General features: G+C 46.5%; 1 protein-coding gene across 3 annotated transcripts in view; it reads left to right on the top strand.

The window, feature by feature from the left end:
- The window catches only part of DBF4B (DBF4 zinc finger B), a 41,830-nt gene that overhangs the window by 9,151 nt on the left and 6,138 nt on the right, over positions 1-26,541 (top strand). Inside the window, exons 2-10 of one of the 3 annotated variants that reach the window (XM_039220025.1) lie at positions 1,860-1,901; positions 3,926-3,991; positions 12,846-13,000; positions 17,263-17,448; positions 18,061-18,114; positions 18,842-18,929; positions 21,291-21,367; positions 23,232-23,265; positions 24,651-24,696. In XM_039220025.1, coding sequence (XP_039075956.1) covers positions 1,874-1,901; positions 3,926-3,991; positions 12,846-13,000; positions 17,263-17,448; positions 18,061-18,114; positions 18,842-18,929; positions 21,291-21,367; positions 23,232-23,265; positions 24,651-24,696 — 734 coding nt within the window. In that variant the 5' untranslated portion in view covers positions 1,860-1,873. Of the gene's footprint in view, positions 1-1,859; positions 1,902-3,326; positions 3,463-3,925; positions 3,992-12,845; positions 13,001-17,262; positions 17,449-18,060; positions 18,115-18,841; positions 18,930-21,290; positions 21,368-23,231; positions 23,266-24,650; positions 24,697-26,541 lie in introns of those variants that run through there. The other 2 variants (XM_039220027.1, XM_039220026.1) reach the window with 2 other exon arrangements.

The following is a 26,541-nucleotide window of genomic DNA, read 5'->3' as shown; positions in this document are numbered from 1 at the left end:
GTTAAGCATCCGACTTCCGCTCAGGTCATGATCTCACAGTTCGTGGGTTCGAGTCTGGTGGCGGGCTCTGTGCTGATGGCTAGCTCAGAGCCTGGAGCCTGCTTCAGATTCTGTAGCTCCCTCTCTCTCTGACCCACCCCTGCTCACGCTGTCTCTCTCTCTCTCTCTCTCAGAAATAAATAAAAAACATTAAAAAAAAAAATAAACCGTCTCCTGTGTTCTGCCTCGAGTGAATCCTTCCACTGTCTGCGCCACCGGCCCCCACCCGATCTGAACACCCCATGTTTGGGGGCCCCTATCTAATTGAGAGAGACACCACAGATGTGGGTATTTTAAAATTTAAGTTTATAAATTGGGGTGCCTGGGTGGCTCAGTCGGCTAAGTGTTCCACTTCAATTCGGTTCATGATCTCACGGTTCGTGAGTTCAAACCCCATGTTCTGTCAGGCTCTTGGCTCTCAGCTCAGAGCCCGCTTAGGGTCTCCTGTCTCCCTCACTCTCTGCTGTTCCCCTGCTCGTGCTCTCTCTGTGTCTCTCTGTCTCTTTCTCTCAAAAATAAAGATACATTAAAAAAATAAATGTATACATGTAAAGATTTTATATATTTGTATATATATTTAGAAAATAAACTATGTGATATTTACCACACTGGAAATTAAAGGTTGAAAATATTGTTCATTGGGGAGCTTGGCTGGCTCAGTTGGTTAAGATTTGACTCTGGCACAGGTCATGATCTCACGGTTCGTGGGTTTGAGCCCCGTATCGGGCTCTGTGCTGATAGCCAGCTCAGAGCCTGGAGACTGCTTTGGATTCTGTGTCTCCCTCTCTCTCTGATCCTCCCCTGCTCACGCTGTCTCTCTCTCTCTCTCAGGAAAAAAAAAAAAAAACAAATTAATTAAAAAAATTTTTTTATAAAAAGAGAGTTTGAGCTCTGTGTTGGGCTCACACTGGCATGTGGAGCCTGCTTGGGATTCTCTCTCTCCCTGCCTTCCTCCCTCCCTCTGCCCTTCCCCAGCTCATGTTCTCTCTCTTTCTCTCAGTAAATGAATAAAAACTTAAAAAATATATTGTTCATTTAAGAATAAGCCCACACTGTGTGTTAACTTAAATAATGCACTTTTAATGAAAATATATTTTCCAAAACAAAAATAATTAGAAGAACGACATTGTTTCACATTTCTCCAAATCTTTATATTTTTTTATTTTTTAAAAATGTTTTATTTATTTCTGAGAGAAAGAGAGAGAGAGACAGCGTGAACAGGGGAGGGTCAGAGAGGGAGGGAGACACAGAAACTGAAACAGGCTCCAGGCTGCGAGCTAGCTGTCGGCACAGAGCCCGACGTGGGGCTCGAACTCATGACCCGTGAGATCATGACCTGAGCCGAAGTCAGATGCTTAACCGACTGAGCCACCCAGGCGCCCCACTCCAAATCTTTTTAATAACTTTTAAACAGAGGAGTGTTAGATTCTTATTTTGCTTCTGCATACTCCACTAAACATTCATGAGAGAATGAGAATGAAAAATGGAAATAATGTTTTTGTGCTATTAACAAAATGGTGACTTCATGGAACCTTCTGAAAGGACTGTGCTACACTGTGGGAAACTTGGACTTGATTATGATATAGTAACAAATGCTACCAAAATCTCAGTAGCTTAAAATAATAAAGGATTATTTCTTGCTTACACTACAAATCTATTTGGGGTTGCCTGTAATCTTTACTCAGGAACCCAAGCTGACAGGTCAGCTTCTAGCTAGGACATTGCCTGTCATTGTGATGGGGTAAAAGAACTTGGTAAATGATCTTGTCACTTAAAACTTGTGCTTGGAAGTGATGTCACTTTTTTTCTTTTTTCATCAGCCAAAGCAAGTCACATGGCCAAGCTTTGGTTCATCAGGGCTGGTATGTATAATCTAGTGTATGGAGGGGCCCCACTGGAAGGGATTGTGTGTGTGTAAAATATGCCATGGTGTTTAAATATTCCAGTTGTGCATGGAGAATGGATTATTTTGGGGAGATACAGGAAGCAACTCAAGAGTAAAAGTAGTGTTGGGGTGCCTGGCTGGCTCAGTCAGTAGAGCATGCAACTCTTGATCTCAGAGTCATGAGTTCGAGCCCCACGTTGGGGATAGAATTTACTTAAAAAAAAAAAAAAGTAGAAGTAGTGTTAAAAATTGACACAGTGCTTTGGGCAAAAAGGTATGGTGGCTTGATAAGATGGTGGAAGTGTTTCATACAAGATACTTTGGAGTTGGTAGAATTTGTTTCTGGAGTGGGGATGGGGATAAGGGAAAGTAGAATAACCTCTAGGTTTTTGTCTTGAACAACTGAGTGGATTATGTGACATTTACTGAGATGGAGAAGAATAGCTGGGGTGTTTTGAGGGGTAGGTTCATGAAAGAAATGTTCCATCTTGAATGTGTTGAGCTGGAAGTGTCCATTAGACATCCAAGCAGAAATGTCCAGTATCTGCTTGAATATAGAAGTCTGGAGATCAAAGGAGAGATGGAAACCAGAGATAGAAGTTCTGCAGGCATTAGCATAGAGTTGATTGTAAAGCCATGGAGTTGAATGAGATCTTCTAGGGAGAAAACGCGAATATGGAAAAGAAGAGGGCTAAGGGCTAAAGCCTTGGCCTGCTGCAGCATTTATAGGTGGAACAGTGGCTTCGGATCCAGCGAAGGAGATTAAGGAAGGAAGGTGAAAACTGGTAGAAATAGAAGAAACAAAATGAAGAAATGGGCTCAAGAAGGAAGGAATAGTCTTTTTCAATGTTCTAGAAGTTGGATCTGTTGAGCGTAGCAAAGTGACCGTAGGATTTGGGAACATGGAAGTTACAGTTGACAGTTTTAGTGGAGAGGTGAGGATCAAACTAATTACGTGAGGTGAAGAAAAGAGGAGACACTTCTTTTGAGAATTTTTTGTTGGGGGGGTAAGTGGAGAACAGGGAAGGAAACAAAGGTGTGAAGACGAAATGATGTGTATGTGAAATGTTTCTGTAAATTGTAAATGCTCAAAGATAGGCCTATTTTGTTAGCGAACTCCTAGAAATTTCAAACCAGCTCAGGGTGAAAAATCACTAAAACTAGGCTACCTCTAGTTCCCAACTTCCGGTCTGTTAAGGCGCAGGGTTTCTCCACCCAATGAAAAGCCAAGAAATGAAGGGACGGACGGAGAGAGCGGGGCGGAATAGGGAGAGGGAAGATTTGCTGAGTTAATATTGACCTCGCAGAGCCACCGTAGGGCAGACCCTCGCATCTACTACGCTATTTTAGGGGCGGGGCCGACAGGAAATTTAAACCGGAGCCGCGGCCGAGGGCGCCTGGAGCCTGGTCGTGTGTTCTTGCGGAGGGACCTTGGGCATTCGGTCGTTTGAAAAGGCTCATGGAGCCCGCGAATATACCACGCAGACCTTGAGGAGGGAGCCAGGAGAGGGTACGGATGCCGGGAAGGGGAAGATGGGGTAAGAAGGAAGGTGGAAGGGGTTATACGGGTGTAGAGAGGCTAAGAGATCGAGAAGGTGCCCAGGACTTGGCGAGCGGGTAGGTGCAGAAGCTGAGGAGCGTAGAGGGGCCGAGAAGAAGGGCTTACAGGCGTTGAGGAGGCAGAGGTCTAAAGGGGGCGAAGGGACTGAGGGGACCAGAGCCTGGAGGGAGGCACGGGAACTGAAATACAAAAGGGGTGGCCAGGAGGCCACGGGAGTGAGGGCGCAGAGCTCTCGAGGGGGGTTGCAGGACTGATGGACAGGAGCCTGGAAGGAGGCACGGGAGGGGAGACGGGATGAGGCTTGTGATGGAGTTCAGTCTTGGCTTTTCCCGAGAGCCGCACTGGGTATTTTGCGGGAATTGGGAGGCGGGGGGAGGGGATAGTGGGAGGTCGAAGGCTAAAGAAGGTGGTCGTTTCTGATGCATTTTGTCCTTTCTCAGGCGACGGCAGATTCTCTGAGCGGCAGAGTTCTATGGCTGAGAGTAGTCCCCGGGCTCCGGTCGTAGGTAGGTAACAGGTCAGAACTCGGGATGCGAAGTCGCAGGTGCTACTCCTGCACCAAAGTCTTTCGGGATGAAAAGGTCGAGAATTGTTAACGGTATTGGGGTTTCCTGATTCCTTAGTGGCTTTGAGTGCGTGTATGTGGAGGAATGGTGTGAATCGTTTAGGAATTCATGATAAAGGACAAAGAAGAGCTTTCAGTCTGATGTTACTAACAAGATTAGCAGATGGGGAGTCAGGATAGAGTACCTTATTAAGCCCATATCCATGGTTTTTTTTTTTTTACCATAAACTTAAACACCCACCGAAATAGACAAGTATTGCAGCCATACTCTCTTCCCTCAATACCCTCCCTTCCTCTTTTTTTTTCCATTTCTTCTAGTTTGAGTTCTGGATTGTTAGAGATACAAGCTTTGGTTGCTTTTGAAACAGTGATACACTTTACTATTTACTCTTTGTTTGCTGGAGAACTTTCTCCAACAGTGTTTTCCAAAGGGGGCTTTCTGTGGTAAAATTTCTGAGGCTTGTATGCCTGAGAATATCTTGATTTCAAGGGTTAAAACCCTTGAGTCAAAGATTTTTTCCTTCAGTATTTTCTTCCTGCAAAAAGTAGATGTTGTTGGGGCGCCTGGGTGGCTCAGTAGGGTAAGCACCCGACTTCCGCTCAGGTCATGATCTCACCATTTGTGAGTTGGCTCTCCGCTGTCATCACTGCACAGCCTGCTTCGGATCCTTTCTCCCTCTCTCTCTCTGCCCCACTTGCACGCTATCTCTCTCTCTCAAAAAACAAAAAGTAGGTGTTGCTGATAATTGACATAGGTGTAATTCTTATTCCTTTGTAAGTGATCTGCTTTTTCCTTTTTTTTTTTTTTTTGTTTATTTTTATTTTTGTGAGAGGGAGAGAGGATCCCAAGCAGGCTGTGCACTGTCAGCACAGAGCCTGACGTGGGGATTGAACTCACAAACCTGAGATCATGACCTAAGCCAAAATCAAGAGTCAGATGCTTAACCAACTGAGCCGCCCAGGTGCCCTGTTTTAATTTTTAATTCCAGCATAATTTATATACGGTGTTCTGTTGTTGCATATGTACAATATAGTGATTCAGCCACGTACTGCTTCTTGTAGTTTCTGCTGTACTGTGGCAACATGTAGAAATGTTGTAAATATTTCTACCTCCCTCCTGAACAGGACAAGGGCCTAGACTGGCTGTCTCTGAACCATCCTTGTCCCCATCTAACATTATTGTCATCTAGCAGCAATATGATTATTGTCTTTTTTATTTCCAAATTAGCCATTATCATTACTGTTTTCTACATCAGTGATTGTTTTTTTAATAAAATTTTTAATGTTTTATTTATTTTTGAGAGAGAGAGAGAGAGAGAAACAGCGTGAGTAGGGGACGGTCAGAGAGAAAGGGAGACACAGAATCCGAAAACAGGCTCCAGGCTCTGAACTGTCAGCACAGAGCCCAACACGGGGCTCGAACCCACACAATGAGATCATGACCTGAGCCGAAGTCGGATGCTCAACCGACTGAGCCACCCAGGCGCCCCCATCAGTGATTGTTTAGATTTATACATATTTTTGCCACATTTTTTGGCATTTCAGGCCTGCCTTCTGGGTCTAGCTTCCTTCATCCCAAAGGATACCTCCACAAAGTCCTTTAGGAAGGAGTGGTTGGGGATAAATGGATGTTGTTTATACTGTTGAAGGGTGAGTTGATATCTGATGATGCTTTATCTGAGGACGTTTGGGGAGCCCTGAGCTAAGCTGTGCCTCTCGAATTGCTTTGCATTTGATTATTTGGAGTATGCCAAAGGCGTTAGGAGCTGGGATTACTTTCTATGTTAATTTCTCTGTTTGATGGTGGTGGTAGTGGGTTCTTAAACAATATACGTAATGCGAATTTGAATTCCAAATTCTTGGGAGGCCTGTGGTTTTGAATTCTCAGAGAAGATCTTTTTCCTGCAGAGCCCAGGCTAAACGAGTATTCCTTTTAGTCTCTCTTGGTGGACGGATTATTTTCTGATTTACCTTTTCTCCTAGATTCAGGTGGGATTTCTCAATTCTAACTCCTCACTCTCGGCAGGTGCAAGACCTTATCTCCTGGGCCTGTCAGGCTCATCAGTCCCAAACCTTTGCTTTTAAGCCCACAGACCCCCTCAGGGCACTTGGCATTGGCTTTCAGCACTGTGGTTTTCAGTTTCTCATTATTTGAATGGGGCATTTGTGGAGTCTTCTTAATTACTGATTTTATGAACTTGGTAGTTAGATGGGATTTGTATTTATATTTTAGCCTGTATTTTTAGATATTGTATATCAGAAAGGCCTTTTTAAAATTTTTACTTATCTATTTTAAGAGAGAGAGCAAGAACGCGTGTGGCGAGGAGGGGCAGACAGAATCCCAAGCAGGCCGCACAGTTCAGCACAGAGCCAAACTGAGCCAACCTTGGGTCTCTATCCCAGGAACTGTGAGATGGTATCCTAAGCGGAAATCAAGAGTCAGCCATTTAACCCACTGAGCCCCTGTATTAGGAAGGCTTTTAAATTACTGATCCCTAAATGAAATGAAGCCAAAAATCCTGTGTTTTGTGGGGTTGGTCCCCCCCCCTTTCTGCTTAATGTCCTGAAATTTCTTGACTGTGTGCCCTGATGGGGGACTTTTTTCATTCATGGAGTTGGTACTTGGTGGAAACTTTCAGTCTGGAAACTCCTTTTCTTTCGTTCTGAAAGTTGTTAGCATTGTTTCTGTAGTATCCATCACCTCCGTTTTCTTTCTTTCCTATATCTGGAACTTTTTATTCAGATGTTGGATCTCATGGACTGATTCTTTAGTTTTTTTGTCTTTCCCACTTTCTATCTATTTGTCTTTTGTTCTCTGGAAGATTTCTTCAACTTAATCTGCAGTCATATTAAATTTAGTTCTGTAACATACATTTTTTTTCATATTATACATTTCTAAAAAGTTTTTTTTCTCTTTATGTTTCCTTATTTAAACTTGTCTGTGTATTTATGGAACACAACGTATTCCTTTATCTCTCTGAGGATATTTATGGTATTTTTAGGTTTCTTCTGCTTTCCTGTATTGTCTCTATTTCCTCCAAGTTCTTTTTTCTGTTTGGTAGTCAGATTTCTTGTTAGAGGCTTTCTTTAAATATCTGATGATCTTTGATTACCCATTCATATTTAGAAGTGAGGCAGTGAAATGCCAATTGGAAGGGGGTTATCAGCTGATAGACTTCATGGTAGGTAATCAGGCTGGAGCCTGGCAATTTTCGGGGGGGGGGTGTCTTTTTTTTTTTTTTTTTTTTTTTTTTGAGAGAGCACACGCACAAGCAGAGGAGGCTCAGAGAGAAAGGGGGAGACACAGAATCTGAAACAGGCTCTAGACTGACTCTGAGCTGTCAGCACAGAGCCTGATGGGGGCCTCAAACTCACAAGCCATGAGATCATGACCTGAGCCGAAGTTGGGCGCTTAACTTAGTGAGTCAGCCAGTTGCCCCTATCCTTCTTTTTTTTTTTTTTTTTATGTTTATTTATTTAGTTTGAGAGAGAGCGTATGCCAGCATGGGGAAGGGCAGAGAGAAGGAGAGAGAGAGAATCCCAAGCAAACTCTGCATTGTCAGTGCAGAACCCAACTCAGGGCTCAGTCTCACAAACCATGAGATCATGACCTGAGCCAAGATGCTTAACCAACTGAGCCACCCAGGTGCCCCTGGGAGGTATCTTGTGTTTCAGGCTGCTATAATGAAACACAGTAGACTGTCACAGTAGACTGGTCACGTTGACCATTTGATTAAAGGAGTGTCTGGCAGGTTTCTTCAACCATCAGTTACTATTTTACCTTTATTATAAGTATCTTGAAACTATACAAATACCGAGGTTTATTTATTTCTATCATTATTATTATTTTTACTCTGATGATAAATGATCTTTTTTAAAGCATGCATATTCTTATGGCTCAAAACTAATATTTTAAAAGAATGGTATACCTAGTGAGAATTGACATGAGTGTTTTATTTAAAATCATTACAGGAGTGCCTCGGTGGCTCAGTCAATTAAGCATCTGACTTCAGCTCAGGTCATGATCTCACAGTCTGTGAGTATGAGCCCCGTGTCGGGCTCTGTGCTGACAGCTTAGAGCCTGGAGCCTGCGTCAGGTTCTGTGTTTCCATCTCCTCTGCCCCTCCCCTGCTCACACTCTGTTTCTCTCTCTCTCCCTCAAAAATAAATTTAAAAACATCCAAAAAATTATTTTAATAAATAAAATAAAATTATTATAAAAACAAGTAGACATTTAGGAGATATTTGTCATTTTAGAAAACACAGACAATAAGGATTAAACTAACTTTCCAAACTCATGTCAGAATTAAAATTGCGGGGCGCCTGAATAGCTCAGTCGATTAAGCGTCTGACTCCAGCTCAGGTCATGACCTCGCAGTTTGTGGGTTCGAGCCCCACATCGGGCTCTGTGCTGACAGCTCAGAGCCTGGAGCCTGCTTCTGATTCTTTGTCTCCCCTTCTCTGTGTCCCTCCCCTGCTCATGCTCTCTGTCTCTCTGTTTCTCAATAATAAATAAATGTTAAAAAAAAAAATTAAAAAAAAAAAAGAATTAAAATTGCGTATCACAGAAATGCTTAATAACAAATACTGATCAACAGATTACAACACAAAAGTTGAATAAATAAAAACCTTTCTGATTCTTTCACCAAAAAACCATGAACTGATGAATTAACAATAGAAATTTAACATTAACTTCAGAGAAAAAGAGACATCAAGGCAAAGCAGTCAAGATGATCTGTGAAATGCAGCGTTATATTTACACTGTACATGACCAACTGAATGCAATAAATTGCTCTGGAAGGCTTTTTGTTTTTTTAATGTTTATTTTTGAGAGAGAGCAAGACATAGCATGAGCTGGGAAAGGGCAGAGAGAGAAAGACAGAATCCAAAGCAGGTTTCAGGCTCCTCACTGTCAGCACAGAGCCTGACATGGGGGCTTGAACCCATGAACCGTGACATCACGACCTGAGCCAAAGTCTGACGCCTAACACACTGAGCCACCCAGGTGCCCCCTATTCTTGTTTAAATGTTTATTTTTGAGAGAGAGAGAGTGCAAGCTTGGAGGGAGGGGAGGCAGGGGATCTAAAGTGGGCTCTGCAGTGACAACTGAGAGCCCGACTCAGGGCTCAAACTTCCAAGCCGTGAGATCATGACCTCAGCTGAAGTTGGACACTTGACCAACTAAGCCACCCAGGTTCCTCACAAATATCGAATTTAAAATTTGTTTTTCTTGTTTTTAAACATTTATTTATTTAAACTTTTTTTTAATGTTTTATTTATTTCTGAGAGAGAGAGAAAGAGGCAGCATGAGCAGGGGAGGGTCAGAGAGAGAAGGAGACACAGAATCTGAAATAGGCTCTACGCTCCATGCTAGCTGTCAGCACAGAGCCCGATGTGGGGCTCAAACCCACAAACCGGGAGATCATGACCTGAGCCAAAGTTGGATGCTCAACTGACTGAGCCACCCAGGCACCCCAACACTTATTTATTTTTGAGAGATCAAGAGTGAGAGGGAGAGAGAGAGAGGGAGACATAGAATCTTAAGCAGGCTCTGGGCTCTGAGCTGTCAGCACAGAGCCTGACACAGTGCTCGAACCTACAGACCATGAAATCATGACCAGAGCTGAAGTGGGATGCTTAACTGACTGAGACACCCAGGCACCCCTAAAAGTTGTTTAAGAATAGTTTTTTATTGAGATATAATTCATATTCTATATAATTCATCCATATTATAACAGTGCCTGTTAAGTATTTCAATATCCCTCCAATACCATTATGTGGACACAATTTACAATACTGGATTTACTGCGTATGGACCGTCCGGGGGTCCGGGGGGGATGGGTGGGTACTAATATCACTATTTCAGAAGTGAAGAAATAGAGATTCAGAGACACTGAGTGAGATTGTGACTTGCCTCGAGTTACACAGCAAGTAAGAAGCAGAGCAGGGGACTCACAACAAGGTCTTTTCTATGAAATGTCAGGCTGACTTTCTAGTGTTTTCTGTCTGCACTAGGACTTTCAGGAAGAAGGCAGTTTAGGGGACCAGAAGGTAAGTGCCTGAAGGTCAGGTGCCAACTGAGGATGGGAGAGCAGACTCTGACCTTAGACTGATATGTGAGTCAGATCTCATCTCTGCATAGCTCCCAGTCCGGTGGGGAGTCGGGTCCACCCTGAAGGAGTAAACAGAAATATGAAGCTGGATATACTAAGAGGAGAGATAATACGTAATGTGGAACTCAGAAGAAGAAACATACTACAAAGGTGCAGATGGGAGTCTGGGCAGTAGCTAGAAGTGATGCAGGAATTTATGGAATCAAAGAGTTTTAGAAGATTTATAAAAATATCTGATCCAAACCCTGCATTTATTTTTTATTTTCTTTTTTTTTTTTTGTTTTATTTATTTCTAGGAGAGAGAGGGAGCGTGAGCAGGGGAGGGTCAGAGAGAGAGGGAGTCACAGACTCTGAAACAGGCTCCAGGCTCTGAGCTGGCAGTCAGCACAGAGCCCGACGCGGGGCTCAAACCCATAAACCGTGAGATCATGACCCGAGCGAAAGTCGGACGCCCAACCGACTGAGCCACCCGGGCGCCCTATTTTTTATTTTCTAAATGGCCAAGTCAATGACCCATTTTTTTTAAAGTTTATTTATATATATATTTTTTTTTATTGTTTTTTTTATTTCTAGGAGAGAGAGAGAGACAGCGTGAGCAGGGGAGGGTCAGAGAGAGAGGGAGTCACAGACTCTGAAACAGGCTCCAGGCTCTGAGCTGGCAGTCAGCACAGAGCCCAACGCGGAGCTCGAACCCACGAACTGCAAGATCATGACCTAAGCGAAAGTCGGACGCTTAACCGACTAAGCCACCCAGCGCCCCAAAGTTTATTTATATATTTTGATAGAAAGGGAGAGAGAGAGAATCCCAAGTAGGCTTTGCAACATCAGCGCAGAGCCCAACACGGGGCTCCAACTCACAAACTGTGAGATCATGACCTGAGCAGAGATCATGAGCTGGATGTAAAATCCAGCAGTTTATTAACTGTATCATGGTGTTTGCTGTTCTGGGTCCATTTTTTCAAGTATGTGATAAACTCTTTGAGTTTGTTAGTTTGAAATATATTTTTTTTAATTTCTGGGAACTATAATTTTAGTATTCTGGGGATTTTTGGTTTTTGTCTTCAGGGACTCTTGTTATCTGTACATTAGAAGTTCTTTGCTTCAGTGTTTGTCCCATTCTCTTGAATCCTTTTTATCTCCTCAAGCTTTTTTTTTTTTTTTAAGTTTTATTTTATTTTGCTAGAGAGACAGAGACAGTGTGAGTGAGGAAAGGGCAGAGAGAGAACTTCCAGCAAGCTCTACACCATCAGCACAGAGCCCGACGCAAGGCTCGAACTCATGAAATGGTGAGATTGTGACCTGAGCCAAAATCAAGAGTCAGACACTTAACCAACTGAGTCACCCAGACACCCCCTAATCTCTTCAAGTGTTAACATTTGATTATGAAAGTTTTCAACCCTGTAACAAAACTTAAAGATTTTTACACTGAGCGTGCATATACACACCATTTAGATTTTATCATTGGCATTTTAATATACTTATTTTATCATGATGGATTTTCTTAAATTTTTTTTTTTTTTTTTTTTTTTTTTTTTGAGAGAGAGAGAGAACACAAGCAGGGTGGGGCAGAGAGAGGGGAACAGATGATCCAAAGCAGGCTCTGGGCTGACAGCATCAAGCCTGATGTGGGTCTCGAGATCATGAGATTATGACCTGAGCTGATGTCCAACACTCACCAGACTGAGCCACCCAGACACCCCTATCATAGTGGATTTCTATTCAGTGTATTTTTGATACATTTCAAGTAATTTGCAGACAGTATCTTTCTCTCTAAATAGTACAGCATGTGTTTCATTGATCAGAATTCCATATTTATTTATAGGTGTTTCTTTTTTATATACAAAGAAATGCACAAATCTCAAGATTATATTCACTGAAGGGTTTGGATTTTTGGGTTTTTTTTCCTAGCTTTAATGAGGTATAATTTACACACTATAAAGTTCGTTTGTTGTATGCTTTCAGTGACCTTTAATTTACAGAGCTGTGCAACTAATACAATAGTCTAATTTTAGAATATTTTTGTCACCCTATAAAGAACCTCACGCCCATTTTCAATCCCTTCTTATTCCCACCCTGCCTTTGGCAACCACTAATCCAGTTTCTCTCTATCTTTTCCTTTTCTGAACATTTCATATAAATACAATCATGTATTTGGTCTTTGTATCTGGCTGTTCTGCTTTAGCATGTGTTTGAGATTCCTGCTTGTAGCAGGTGTTGGTGGCTTGTTTAGTTTTTTTTTTAATTTCCCAATAATATTCCATTGAATGGATATGCCACATTTTGCTTATCATTTTATTTACATTTGAATTCTTTCCTGTTGGCTGAATGAACAGTGCTGCTATGAACATTCTCGTACGTGTTTTTATCTGGACATACAGTTTCTTTCTCCCGGGTTTATGCCTAGGAGTGGAATTACAGGGTCATGTGTTTATGATTAGCATTTTGAGAAACTGCTGAACTATTTTCTCAAGTGGCTGCACTATTTTACATTCCTGCCATGCATGTACCAGGTTCTGAGCTCTTCACATCTGAGCTTCAGGAAGGTAGGAATGCTAGTTCCAGGTTCATCTTATGTGCCCAGGGCCTGGCCAGGGCGCCCCCAGGCGCTGTCATTGGGCATTGTTCAGCTCGCGAGACTCTCAGCCCATGCTTCTCACTTTGTTCCCCTTTGTTCTTTCCTAGGGGCTCAACTGGAAGCTTCCAGTGGTCTGGAAAAATGCCGGAAGAGCTCTGCAGATGCTGGGAGGCAGCCCTTCTCTGGAAAGTCCTTTTATCTAGATCTGCCTGCCGGCAAGAGTCTCCAGTTTTTGACGGGGGCCATCCAGCAGCTGGGTGGGGTATGTAACCTGCTTAAGACTTGTGATATCATGTGGTTTTGTGGGTTATAGGGCAGGAGCTGGAGAGGGATTCTATCTGTGACTTCTAGGTATTTGATATCTTTGTTTTGGACTCTTTTTTCACAGCTTTATTTTCTTATTTTTATTTTTTAATATCTATTTATTTATTTTGAGAATGAGAGAGAGCGAGCAGCGGAAGGGCAGAGAGAGAGGGAGACGGGGAATACCAAGTAGACCCTGCACTGTCAGCACGGAGCCCAATGCAGGGCTCAAACTCATGAACTGTGAGGTCCTGTCTTGAGCTGAAATTAAGAATTGGATGCTGATGGGGCACCTGGGTGGCTCAGTCGGTTGAGCATCTGTCCGACTTCAGCTCAGGTTGTGATCTCACGGCTGTGGGTTCGAGCCCCATGTTGAGCTCTGTGCTGACCGCTCAGAGCCTGGAGCCTGCTTCGGATTCTGTGTCTCCCTCTCTCTCTGCCCCTCCCCTGCTCACGCTCTGACTCTCTCTCTCAAAAATAAGTAAACATTAAAAAAAATAAAATTTTAAAAGCTGGATACTTATACCCAGGTGCCCCTTTTTTCACAACTTTATTGAGATGTATCCCATATACCATACAGTTCACCCATTTAAAGTGCACAACTCAATGTTTTTTGGTGTAATCACAGAGATATGCAAGCTGTATGAACACATAATTTTAGAACCTTTTCATCACCCCAAAAAGAAAACCCATACCCACTGTCGGTCACTCCCCATTTCTCCTCAATACACACAACATGGGTAACCACTTCACTACTTTGGTCTCTCTATTCTTGTGTTTGTTCTGTTTTTGTTTTTTTTTTTAATGTTTATTTTCTGTGTAGCCATGATCATGAATATATTTTTGATTACCAATGTTTTGCCCATAATCTTAAAGCATTAGCACTCTGCTATCGTTATTATCCCTCATATATGTTGCTTGTAATACGAATGTATTTCTTTGAGTGGATTATTAATTTACCTAATTGTTACTCTGTGGACATTGAGATTATTTTTAAATTCTAACTCTTTTAAATAACACTGGTGAGGGGCGCCTGGATGGCTCAGTAGGTTAAGCGTCCGACTTCGGCCCAGGTCATGATCTCACGGTTTGTGGGTTCGAGCCCCGCGTCAGGCTCTGTGCTAACAGCTAGCTCAGAGTCTGGAGCCTGTTTCGGACTCTGTATCTCCCTCTCACTTTGACTCTCCCCTGTTCACACTGTCTCTCTCTCTCTCTCAGAAATAAAAAAAGAATAAAATAACACTGGTGAAAAACTTTGGGTAAGAAGCATTTGCTGTATTTGAGTCCTTTAAACTATTTTTAAGGCATGTGTGTACCACATGGTACTTTTAGTAAGGGGTCGACATGGGGAACTCTCAAGTTGAGAAAATGGGGTGATAGTGCTTGGCTCCAAAAAGGCGGGCAACTAGGGAAACAACTTGAATAAGCTTGGAATGCAGAGGCTCTTTGCTATCAAATGAATAGCAGCTCAGGAATATAGAAACTCGGCAGTGGGGAATGTACCAAATGATGATTATACACCCAAACTGGCCCCAAATTACCTTTGGAACTTTTAGTCTCTTCTATCGTTTAGCCTTTGCTGTGTAAAAAAAACAAAAAACAAAAACCACCCCAGAACTGGGGCTTAAAGCAAGTTATTTCTTACTACTCTGTGGGTCGGCTGAGTGCTTTCTCTGCCTGTTTCTTCAGGGCTTACTCCTGCAGCTCCGTTTGGGTGGAGGGTCAGCTTGGCTGGAGGGACCAAGTGACCTCACTTACACATCTGGGAGTGGTGCTCGCTGCCTCTGTATGGCTTCTCAGGCGTCGTTTGAGAGGCTCCTTACATGTGTTGTGTGTACGTATAACATCGTACAGGAAGTACAGGCGTGTACAGGAAGCTAGACCAACCCGTAGACACGGCGGTTTCACGGCAGCTCTCCAGGAAGGTGAAGGGGGAAGCTTCAAGACCTATCGAGACGTAGGCCCTGGACCATGTTTCACTGCGTTGAATTCTTCAAAGGGATTCAAGGCGATGGAAGAGGGGGCTGTGCCTCTTGATAGGAGGCACCGCAGTCACGTTGCAGGGGAGCAGGCACACTGGGGTGGGGCGGCCATGCGGCCCTCAGACCATTGGCCGCATTTATATAGGACAGTCTTTGCCCTACGCCCACCCTCCTCCAGCGTTTGTTTTTGCCGTAGTACAGAAGGTAGCTACTCTCATTCAAGCCATAACTATAAAGATTCTTTTCTTAGTTGTGATAAAACGTATACAACATGAAACGTGCTGTTTTAATCCTCTGTAAATGTACGGTTATCAGCACTAATTACATTCACACAGTTGGGCCGCCATAACCACTGTTTTCCACAACTTTTATCACCCCACACAGACACGCTGTAACCAGGAAGCAAGACCTTTCCACTTCCCTTTTCTGCATCCCCTGTCTAATCCACTTTCTTTCCGTCTCTGTGAATTCAGCTATTCTAGACACCTCCTTTCAGTGGACTCACAGATAGGCGTTCTTTTGTGGCTGCCTTCTTTCACTTGGCAGAATCTTTTCCAGGCTCATCCGTGTTGTGGCGTGTGTCCGCCCTTCATGTCAGGGCTCAGCGATACTTCGTTGTTTTTATACATCACATTTTGCTCACCCATCCATCTGTTGTTCGCTTGGGGTTTTTCCATTTTTTGGCATTTATAAATAGCACTGCGGTGAGCAAGGGTGTACAAGTATCTGTTCAAGTCCTTGTTTCCGGTTGTTTGGGGGACATTCCTAGAAGCAGAATTGCCATGTCATTGGTAGGCCATGTTTAGCTTTTTGAGGAATCTTAACAGTTGTTGGTTTGGTTTGGTTTTAAGCTCAGTGCCAAGTTGGGGCGCCTGGGTGGCTCAGTTGATTGGGCTGCTGACTTTGGCTCAGGTCGTGATCTCACAGTTCGTGGGTTCGAGCCCCGCGTCAGGCTCTGTGCTGACAGCTAGCTCAGAGCTTGGAGCCTGCTTTGGATTCTGTGTCTCCCTCTCTCTCTCACTGGCCCTTTGCTGCACTCTCTCTCATTCTCTCAAAAATAAATAAACATTAAAAAATTAAATTTTTTTTTCTAGTAACCCCATTTAAAAAAGAACTAGGTAGAGTTAATATTCATACAACTAATCAAATCCAAACTATTCTCGGGGCACCCAGGTGGTTCAGTAGGTTGAACATCTGACTTTGGCACAGATCACGATCTCAAGGTTTGTGAGTTCAAGCCCCGCGTTGGGCTCTGTGCTGACAGCTCAGAGCCCGGAGCCTGCTTCAGATTCTGTGTCTCTCTCTTTCTCTTTGACCTTTCCCTGCTCGTGCTGTCTCTCTCTCTCAGAAATAAATAAAACGTCAAAAAATTTTTTTTAAAAAGCTCAGTGCCAAGTTTCTCATCCAGTCACCTTGATAGAGGGCCATCATTCTTCCTGACTTTTAGGGAGTGCTGGAGATGGAGCCAGTGGTTAGCATCTCTTTCCAGCTCTACGTTCAGTAACATCTTGTCAGTAGCTTGAAATCAGCCATAGTGGCTGATTTACTTACCCCCCAGAAATCGGCACACATGCTACGCAACAGCCGTTTTTCCCTGGGGGTGGTGGTAGGGGGGCATCACTAAGCGTTAGCCACCTCACCACTGCTTATTTCCATCTTTTCTTCTCCCCACAAATACGAGCTAAGTGTCCTTATGCTTCAGGCACCGTGTTGGGCCCCTGGGATACAAAGAGGCGCCAGACCCTCTCAGTGCCAATGAGGAGCTCACAGGTAGGATGAGCAGATGATACCTGTGCAGCTCGGTCACAGCCAAATTCTTTCTTTCATATTTTCGTTCCTATTTTTGGTAGTGTGGTCAAGATCACAGGTGCTGTGTCTGGGTGCCCGAGTATCTTCACAGGAAGGCCGTGGCTTAACCAAGTACTTTTAATCCTGTCGGGCCCCTTCAGTGTGCTCTTGCTCTGTGCAGACTCACTCTGGTCAAATCACAGAGCCTGTGGCCTTCTGCCACTGGATCAGGAGCAGCAGTGCTGGCGACAAAACCTGTATTATATATATAAACCCTATTATGTTTCAGGGTGATGTCTTCTTGAGGGCTCGGTACAAAACTGCATTTGGTCTATTTAAGGACATTGATTCTGAAACTTCTGGCAGCCAAGATTTCCTTCCCCAGCCTCTCAAAATCGATGGTTCTACCTCTGCCTTTTGGTTTTCAGCCACCTCTGTGATCTGGTTTCAGGTAATTGAGGGTTTTCTGAGCAAAGAAGTAAGTTACATCGTGTCCAGCCGCAGGGAAGTGAAGGCAGAGAGCAGCGGGACGGGCCACAGAGGCTGCCCCAGCCCCAGCAAGGTCAAGGTGCAGACACGATCTACAGCCCATCCAAAGTGCAGCCACCCCGGGCCTCCACAGAAACCCACAGACTCGGTAAGAACCTCGTTGTGTAGAAAAGGTGTGTTCTCCGAACACAGGAAGTAGGCCTCGGTGAGCCGTTGTGGGCAGTCTATGGCTTTAGTTTCATCTGGTTTAATTTAATCTCTCATTTGAATTCAGAGACTGAAAATATTTTATCATAGCTCTGGATCTAAAAGCCTCCACAATTTGTTACCCCCATTCTGTCCCTTCTGTGATACTTCTTATGGGACTTAAGAGTCAGAGGGTCAAAAACAGTAGGGAGATCCTCTGTAAACCAGGGAGGGCCTGTGGAAATTGGCCCCGGCCTATCTGCTGGGGGTGTGGTGACTCGTAAAGAGAGGTCTTAGAGTATTGATGACACTTTGACCTTGGGTAGATTCAGAATGCCCTTCTCCACCTGGGCCCAAGCTGCAGCTACCTGCGGGTGACCTGGGATTGTGTGTGGCTTTGCCTTTACCTCCAAAGCTTTCTCCAGGCTCTCGTCTCTGCTGCTTCTCAGCTGTCACTGCTCCCAGCTTTCCGAGAGCCAGGACCGCCGCGACCTCAGCGGCACCTGTGTGAGAACAGCTGTCCGTGCACAGACGGGCTGCACAGTGCGCCTCGTTGCTCTTCTCTTCCTGTCAGGTGCCTTTGAGCAGAGGGAAGGAGCTACTGCAGAAGGCCATCAGAAACCATCAGGTGAGCGGAGGCCGGCGCGGCAGGTGCACCGCGAGGCACCGGGGAGGATTTAACCTTTCTCACGAGGGTCTTCTGAAGTACTGACACGAGACGCAACACCCGTGAGGTGTTCCGCCCTCCTCTTCTTCTTACAAATGAGGAGGTAGAGCTCAGAGAAGTGAAGCGACTTGTCCAGGGTCGCCCAGGGAGGCGGTGGTGGAGCCCAGATTTGACTCCCTAATCCTTCCGACACCAGAGTCTAGCACGAGCACCTCGGAGGGGGGCCGCGCTGCACATAAGCCAGACTTTGCGCACCTTTTAGCTGTTTTTCCCTTCTGTGGGACGCAGAGCCATTAAAACGAAGCGGCAGAAGGAGGAGCTCAGGGGATCTCACGAGCACAGTGGGTAAAGGGACATTGGGAAGGGTGTGCGGGCTGTGGCAGGGGAAGGCGGGAACAGCCCGAGGCCAGCACCGTGTCCTGCTTGGTGACAGTGACTGTCGCCGGTATTTATTGTGAGCGCTTTCCTCACGGAGGCCCTCCTGACAGCTCTCTGAGAAGCCTGTGCTACTTCCTGATCAGCAGGGGCTGGACAGTCCCCCCCTCCCGCTGTGGCCCGCCCTTGTGGAGACCAGGGCCCCCTGGGGGACTGGGGTAGACTCTCCCACTGCCTCTCTTCACGGGGTGCCCCCGAGCTGCTCAGGCCCCGGGGAGTCCCTTGCTCCCTCCTGATGGCTTCGTCTTTCCAGGGGAGCGGCGGCGGCGGAGGTGCTGGGAGCAGCGGCAGTCTCCTGACCAGCGCCCGCTCCTGGGGTGTGAGGATCCTGCATGTGGACGGTACCGTTTCTGCCCGGGGCTTCTGGAGAGGCGTGTCGTCAGTGACTTGACTGGGAACATCCACTTTTACAGGGGTGTCAGCCAGTATGAGCCAGCTGAAAGCCGGATGTGCCCACTCACCGCGTGGACCCATGGAGGTGGGGGGTGTGGAGACCGGCAGTAGCCCCGGCAGAGTGGGCACTGGATGGCGCCGCTTTGTGGAGCCGCACCACAGCCCTCCTCAAGCTGGTGTGGTGACCCTGTTGCGCAGACAGGAAGTCCTCCTGGTGGCCACAGCCACTTACCAGCTGGTTCTCTGTGCTAGGCATTAGCTCAGGTCAGTCCCCACTGCAGTCATTTGCCCATTGCACAGATGAGGTCATGGAGCCTTAGATATTAGGTAGATGATCCAGTCTCATCAGAAGTAAGGAGTGTGGCCCACATTCCAACCTAGTTTGACCTGACTCCATTTCGTGTTCTTTCGGGGAGCCTCACTGGCCTGGTGGTTAGAACATGCAACTCTTGATCTTGGGGTTTTGAGTTCAAGCCTCACATTTGGTGTAATCTCTAATTTAAAAAAAAAAATTTTTTTTTATGTTTTATTTATTTCTGAGAGAGAGAGAGACAGCATGAGCAAGGGAGGGTCAGAGAGAGAGGGAGACACAGAGTCTGAAACAGGCTCCAGGCTCTGAGCTAGCTGTCAGCACAGAGCCCGATGCGGGGCTCGAACCCACGAACCGTGAGATCGTGACCTGAGCTGAAGTTGGCTGCCCAACCGACTGAGCCACCTAGGCGCCCCATAACCTCTAATTTTTAAAAATTATTTTTATACAAGATTTCTATTAAAAATACTATATTTTTATTTAAAACTAAAACCTTTTTTTTTTTTTTTAATTTTTCTATATGTTTTATTTATTTCTGAAGGAGAGAGAGACAGCATGAACAGGGGAGGGTCAGAGAGAGAGAGGGAGATACAGAATCTGAAACAGGCTCCAGGCTCTGAGCTAGCTGTCAGCACAGAGCCTGATATGGGGCTCGAACCCACGAACTGTGAGATCATGACCTGAGCCAAAGTCAGACACTTAACTGGCTGAGCCACCCAGGCGCCCCTTAAAACTAAAATCTTAAGGGGCACCTGTTTCAGAATCTGTGACTCCCTCTGTCTCTGACCCTCCCCTGCTCACGCTGTCTCTCTCTCTCTCTCCCAGAAATAAATAAAACATTAAAAAAAAAATTTTTTTTTTAAATAAAACTAAAATCTTAAAATTTTTTTTCATGTTCTTTTATGTACTTTTTCCTCACTGTAGCCACCTATTTGCAGGTTGCAATAAATTTACATTAGACTAACTGTCCTGCCTTGGGTGGCCTAGTTGGTTAAGCATCTCCTCTCAGGTCATGATATCATGGTTCCTGAGATCGAGCACTGCCTTAGGCTCTTCACGGACAGCATGGAGCCAGCTTGGAATCCTCTCTCTCTCTGCCCCTCCCCTGCTCATGCTTGTTGGCGTGCACACTTGTGTGTTCTAGCTCTCTCAAAATACATAAACTTTGTTTTTTATTTTTTAAGTTTTTATTTTGAGATAGCATGAGTGGGGGAGGGGCAGGGAGAGTTTGGGGGAGAGAAAGAATCCCAAGCAGGCTCCATGCTGTCAGCACAGAGCCCAATGCAGAGCTCAGACCCATGAACCATGAGATCATGACCTGAGCTGAAAACGAGTAAGATGCTTAACCAACTGAGCCACCCAGACGCCCCAAAATAAATACACTTAAAAAAATAAAATAAAACAATAGCTATCGAATCGGCTGACAGTGACTGACTCTCACACCCAGCTCCACTTTGAGTCTAGGGTCTTCTCTGATCCGTTGTAGGGGCCTCCTCCCGATCCAGCCCGAGATCTGCCAGGCAATAGAAAACTGCTTGGGAAGGTCCTGGTCTGGGATGTGGGGGGCTCCATTGTCACTGGAGAATCAGCCATTTCTGACGGGACCTAAAGTACTGCCTTCCTGTGCGTTAGGGAAGCACCTTCCATCTTCGGCTGCACCTGAGTAACTCTTACAGCTGGTCTCCCCCCAATGGAAGCAGCCCTTTGGTGGTACATTAAAGCTCACAGGGGCCGTAAGGCACCTCTTGTTCAAGAGTTGTATTCAGTGCTACAAAATAGGGTGAAGTCGGCTTAGGTATTTTTCCCAGGTTAGAGGACCCAGCCCTTTGTTTTATTATCAAGTGCAGAGGTGACACATAGCCAGAAGGTGGCAGGCAAGGCTGGTGTGATCCAGTGGGCCAGGCCTGTGAAAAGTGGAGCCTCCTGGCCCCAGGAAGGGGCCATGCTGAGGAGATGAGGAGTGGGAGCCTTTGGCCACAGCCCGCTATTGCCTCCACAGAAATGATGATGCACGTACAACAGCTCTCTCTTGATGCCTTGCGTGTGAAGAAACAGGGGCCAAAGAAGAAGCCAGAGGTAGGTCATCATGCTGAACGGAAGGGAAATGGATGGTTTGTAAACAGGAAGTCCGTGATACCTTCGGTGAGCCCATGCCCCATGCAAGCCATGCATTCTTGGCCATCCTGGATCGCGTACAAGAAGCGCAGCCCCTCAGCACCCCCCTGGTGTCCATAGCCTCTCATCGCCCTGTCCTCTCTTCCCTGTGTTCCCTACAGATCTCCTGTGGTACACGGAGGCATTCACCGTGGCCTGGGCCAGGGACTGCCTGTGGGTAGTCCTGGCCTAGATAAAACATGAATGCTCATGGCCTGCTGGCCAGGCTGCTGTTCCGGGGACAGCTCTTGGCCAGGGATGAGCCTGCAGATTGCATGGGTGGGGGCAGGGGATGTCGTGGTTTGAAATAGCTGTCACCTTCCAAATTCTTACTTGGCTTTTCCTTCCTTTGCTGGAGTTGGAACTGTGTGTACCACACACCAAGAGAACCCAGGCTGATTTTTAAAGTCACGGTGTCTTCACCCAGCCTAAATCTGAGGAAGGATTAAGCCTTACAGGTCCACCCAGGGCCTGGCACCCAGGAGTAGGACCAGGTGTGGGGACAGACCGCGTCTGTACCACATCTGCCTCCCTCTAAGCCCCCACCACTCCACACCCTCTAGGGTTTTGCCCCTGATGTTAAATAGATTTTCATTGGGGCACCTGGGTGGCTCAGTCAGGTGAGCTTCTGACTTCGGCTCAGGTCATGATCTCACGGTTTGTGGGTTCGAGCCCTGCGTTGGGCTCTGTGCTGACAGCCCAGAGCCTGGAGCCTGTTTCAGATTCTGTATCTCCCTCTCTCTCTGACCCTCCCCTGCTCACGCTGTCTCTGTCTCAGAAATAAATAAAACATTTAAAAAAAATAGATTTTCATTGTTCACAGTTCAAAAAGTTATGCAATGAAAGTCTCTCTCCCCTGCGATTTCTCTTCCCCAGCCACCAAGCTCCCTCCCCGAGATAAACAGTGCGAATAGTTTTTCAGGTTTCCTTCCAGGATCCGTGCATAGACAAACAGATATGTTAAAAGCTTCCCCCCCCTTTTATGCAAATGCACATTATTTTTACTTGGCTTTGTTCACTTAATAATCTATTTTGTAGATACTAAGGGATCTTCCAGAATGAGTTCTGGGTGCAGTCTCCTGATACTTGAAGAAATAGGGAAGCTGCTTTGGGTTGTGTTTGCCCTGGAGGTACGGCCTAGAGGAGAATCCAGAACCTCCCTGGGCCCAGAGGCACAGACAGTCATGGACCCACTGGATCTGTCCTGCCCACCCCAATTCTACCTGATTTCTTTCCCATTTAGTTTGTAATATTAGTTTGACCTTGCACTAGATGTTGGTCTTGACCAAGGGAATCCCAACACACAAGACCGGGCACAGGAAGGCAAGAGCCATTCTCTTTACACTTGTCCTGTAAGCTGCTCTGGAATGCCAGCAGTGCCTAGAAAATGCAAGCTGCTATTTACTGAGCACCTGCTCTGCATCAGGTCTGTCACCTACTTTCTTTGCATTTGTGCCACGTCGACCAGGTAGGTGGGTGCTCATCACCCCCTGGGCGACACAGCTCCAGTCTGCGCCCGGGGCTGGGGCTTCTGCGCCTCTTGCCCTTCACGGTGTCCTGTTTCCTCCACACAGTCAGCCACCATTGAGATTCACACACCGTGCTCACCGCTCCTCACGTCCCTGGGGAGGCAGAAGGAGCCATCATGTCCAGTGTATCCCGCTCAGGGCCCAGCCCGTAGCAGGAAGCAAAGTGGGGCAGACTCACAGCGACTCGGCTCACCAGGCCCGCTACCTCGACCCTCTAGCTCCCGCGCATTCTTAACCTATTTTCCCTTTCCATTTAGGAAACGTGTCCAGCAGAGTCAAGAACGCGGAAAGGTCAGTGTGGTAGCTTTCCTCATCTAATTGCAGTCCCTCCCTCCTAAACGCTTCCCCACGGCTCCCTCTGTAGCAGCATCTGCTCACTTTTCTGCGGCAGGAAGCGAGTCCAGGTTGCGTTGCCCTGTCGTGTTTCCAGGGCCTGAGCTTTGCAGACAGGAGGGCAGGAGAGGGGTATCCGTGAGCAGGTCGAGGGCCGCCCGGCCGGGGCTTTTCCTTGGTGCCAAGACCCCATGCGGCCGCTCTGCCTCCCGCATCCTCTGCCCGTTCTGGGCATTAACTGAAGTTCAGCTTCCTTTTCCTTCTGACTCAAGAGCAGTTTGGGGTGGGCAGTTTGACAGCTGCCTACCACTTTCCCAAATGCCAGACTCCCTAAAATTGACAGACCGGCAGATTGACAGCCCGGCTCCCGGCCCCCTTGGACCGCAAGGGAGCTTCTCCCCCTGGATGTTTCTCCCAAAGATGCTCTTTAAGTGGCATTTATTCGTGCACAAGCAGGAGCTAAGAAAAGTCACTTGGCACCTCTCGTGTTCAAAATTCAAGGAAATCTGTGGGGGAATTGATTTTAATCACTGTCTCAGTTAATTAGAAAGACAAGAAATCGCCCCCAAAAAGTAATTAATGGGAGCTGCTGCCATGTAAGGAGTGAGGCTGCTTTTTGCTTGGGTGCTGGCGGAGCCTTGAGCAGGTTTGTGAGCGGGGAGGCGCCGGCCTCTGGGTGGGATCTGGGGCTGTTCTGACAGGGCTTTGGTCACCGTGGGAAGTAGAGGTGGTTCTTAATACCTAAGAGATTTTATAAACTGTGCGAATAGCTAGTAGAGGATGAATTTCTTGACTAATGGAGCAAATTTGTCTTCCTGGTACCCTTTTGCCCTGTTCATTCGGGAACCAGATTTCACCTTTGATATATATTTTTTTACTGCCCTTCTGCTATGATCCCTAAACACCCTTTAGCTCTCTTCCTCCCTGCTTTCCCCCCAAAACCCCAGAATCCTCATGGAGTATTCTGTCTGGGAGTGTTCTCAGGCCCCTCAGGATTCTGAGGCTCTAAGAGGAAAGGTCAGGCAAGGACCTAGGGCTTTTAGAAACCAGCTGGGGCTGGGACCTGCCCTGCAGCCAGGTTTCTAACCCTCGGCTCACAGCCTCCAGAATCCACACATGGGAGGGTCCTGTACCCTGCTTTGGGGTCGGAGGCCAGGGGAGATGGGAGTGGGTGTCCCGCCCAGCCAAATGGAAAGGTGTACCTCGGGGTGGCATAGGCTCCCACTCTGAGCAGCTCTTAGACTTGGCCAAGCCTTCCCTCTCTGAGCATTTGCTGTGTGTGTGTGGTGTGGGCCCTGCACTGGAGCCAACAGATGGCTGACGTGTGCGCTTTTCCTTTCCAGTGGCCAGGCTGAAGGCGCCATTCCTCAAAATCGAAGATGAGAGCAGGTAAATTGGGGGGTCGGTGAGCTGAGGCGGGGGTCATGGAACCCCTCAGCCCTGCACCTTCGTCTTCCCCAGAGACCGCTTTCTCCCTCTGCCATGGAGAAGTCTCCCACAGACCAGGAGGAGCCTCTGAAGGTGGCCTTGCACAGGCAGTGCTCCTCTTGGGTGTGAGCCAGAGGTCAGTGCCCCTGTGTGTGAATTACCTCTTTCTAATGCTCTGCTTTTATGAGCGCATGATGTCCCTTCCAGGCTCATTACTGGTCCTCGTTTCCCCGTGGGCACACACTGACACTTAATACCAAATTGTTGCTGGCCCAGGACAGTGCTAGTATGGTCCCTGTGGCCGAAGCCAGGGCTCTTGGCATGGTGTTGGGGACTCCCTTGTCAAATCACCCTGTACTTGAAGGCTTTCTGGTTGGCTGTGCAAAGCCCTTTTCTGACACGTGCTCTCTCGTGAGGTGAGGGCCCCGGGGAAAGATTGGAGTGAGGAGGCTCCGTCCTTTCCCTAGAGGGGAAACCGAGGTCGGAGAAATGAAGGGACTTGTATATGGCCATTTTGCCAGTGAATCTTAGTCCAAGGTCAGAATCCAGGTGTCCTGCCTGGTGTCCTTTTCACTCTGCCCTATCTGCCCACCAGCCCGGCCCCTTCTTACCTAGAGCAGGAGGGTCACATTGGTTGTCATCTATGAGCTGTTAGTCACTTCGGTTATTACTGACTCTTCGATAAGCACTAGGTCAAAAATGTGTAGATCTATCATTATCTCAAAGTAAAAGTTTTTTTAATGTATATTCTTTGAGAGGGGGGTGGGGTGGGGTAGAGAGAGGGAGACACAGAATCCAAAGCAGGCTCCAGGCTCTGAGCTGTCAGCACAGAGCCTGATGCAAGGCTTGAACCCACAAACCGTAGCGTCATGACCTGAGTCGAAGTCAGACACTTAACCGATTGCCCCTAAAGTTTTTTTTGTTTTTGTGTGTGTATGTGTTGTTTTGTTTTTTGTTTTTTGTTTTTTTGTTTTTTTGGTTTGGTCTGGTATGGTTTTGTTAAAAAGAAAAAGCTCATGTGAACCTAGCAGAGACTCCTAGGACCAGAGCTTTCTCAGCCCCAGGCAGGGCAGCTAAAAGACCCAGTGCTGGGAGCCTGGCGTGCCCGCCTCCCCGCCTGCTGGACCTAGATTTCCTTCTCAGCACCTGCACACAATACAGAATTGGCTTTGGCGGCCCAGAAATTAGCAGAGGGAACAGAGAGAGACAATAAGGTGCTGTCTTCTCCAGTTAAGTGGGAGGGAGGGCACGTCCCAACCTCAGCCCCTTCACTACCAGTTAAATACAAGCAGCAATGGCTCATACACAGCAGCTTGAGAGATGTCGCCAGTGCCTCGGCGTCTTGCTGCACGTGGCACAGGTGATGTCGCTTACTGGAGAGGCATACACGTGTTTGTGTGCCCCAGGCGACACAGGCAAGAGTGGAGATGAGGTTTCTTGTGGTTCTGCTTATGTTTTCCTGAAGCATCATAGCCTCCCCCACCTCAACTTTGTAGCCTTCTAAGCAGAAACAAAACATTGAGGAAGACGAGGGGTCTTCCTCATTGAGGAAGAGAGGGGTACTGGGGCTGTGAAGTGCACCTCCTTCTCCTTAAGGGTCCAAGAAGACCCCGTAGGCCACAGGGCTCTCGCCCCTCAGGTGGTACAAAGGAAGAGCCCAGAGCAAAAATGTTCCTTTTCTTGAAACAGGAAAATCACTGTTCTGGTTTAAACATTCCTCGATTTAGGTCTACCAGGCTAGAGTCCTCAAACATGATTTTATTTATTTATTTTTTTAAAGATTTTATTTTATTTTTTAAAAAATTT

This window comes from Hyaena hyaena, unplaced genomic scaffold, assembly GCF_003009895.1.
Source record: "Hyaena hyaena isolate Hyena2069 unplaced genomic scaffold, ASM300989v1 scaffold_856, whole genome shotgun sequence".
Taxonomy (NCBI): domain Eukaryota; kingdom Metazoa; phylum Chordata; class Mammalia; order Carnivora; family Hyaenidae; genus Hyaena; species Hyaena hyaena.
Note: the sequence above shows the minus strand (reverse complement) of the source record. Positions and strands in the feature narration are given on the sequence as shown.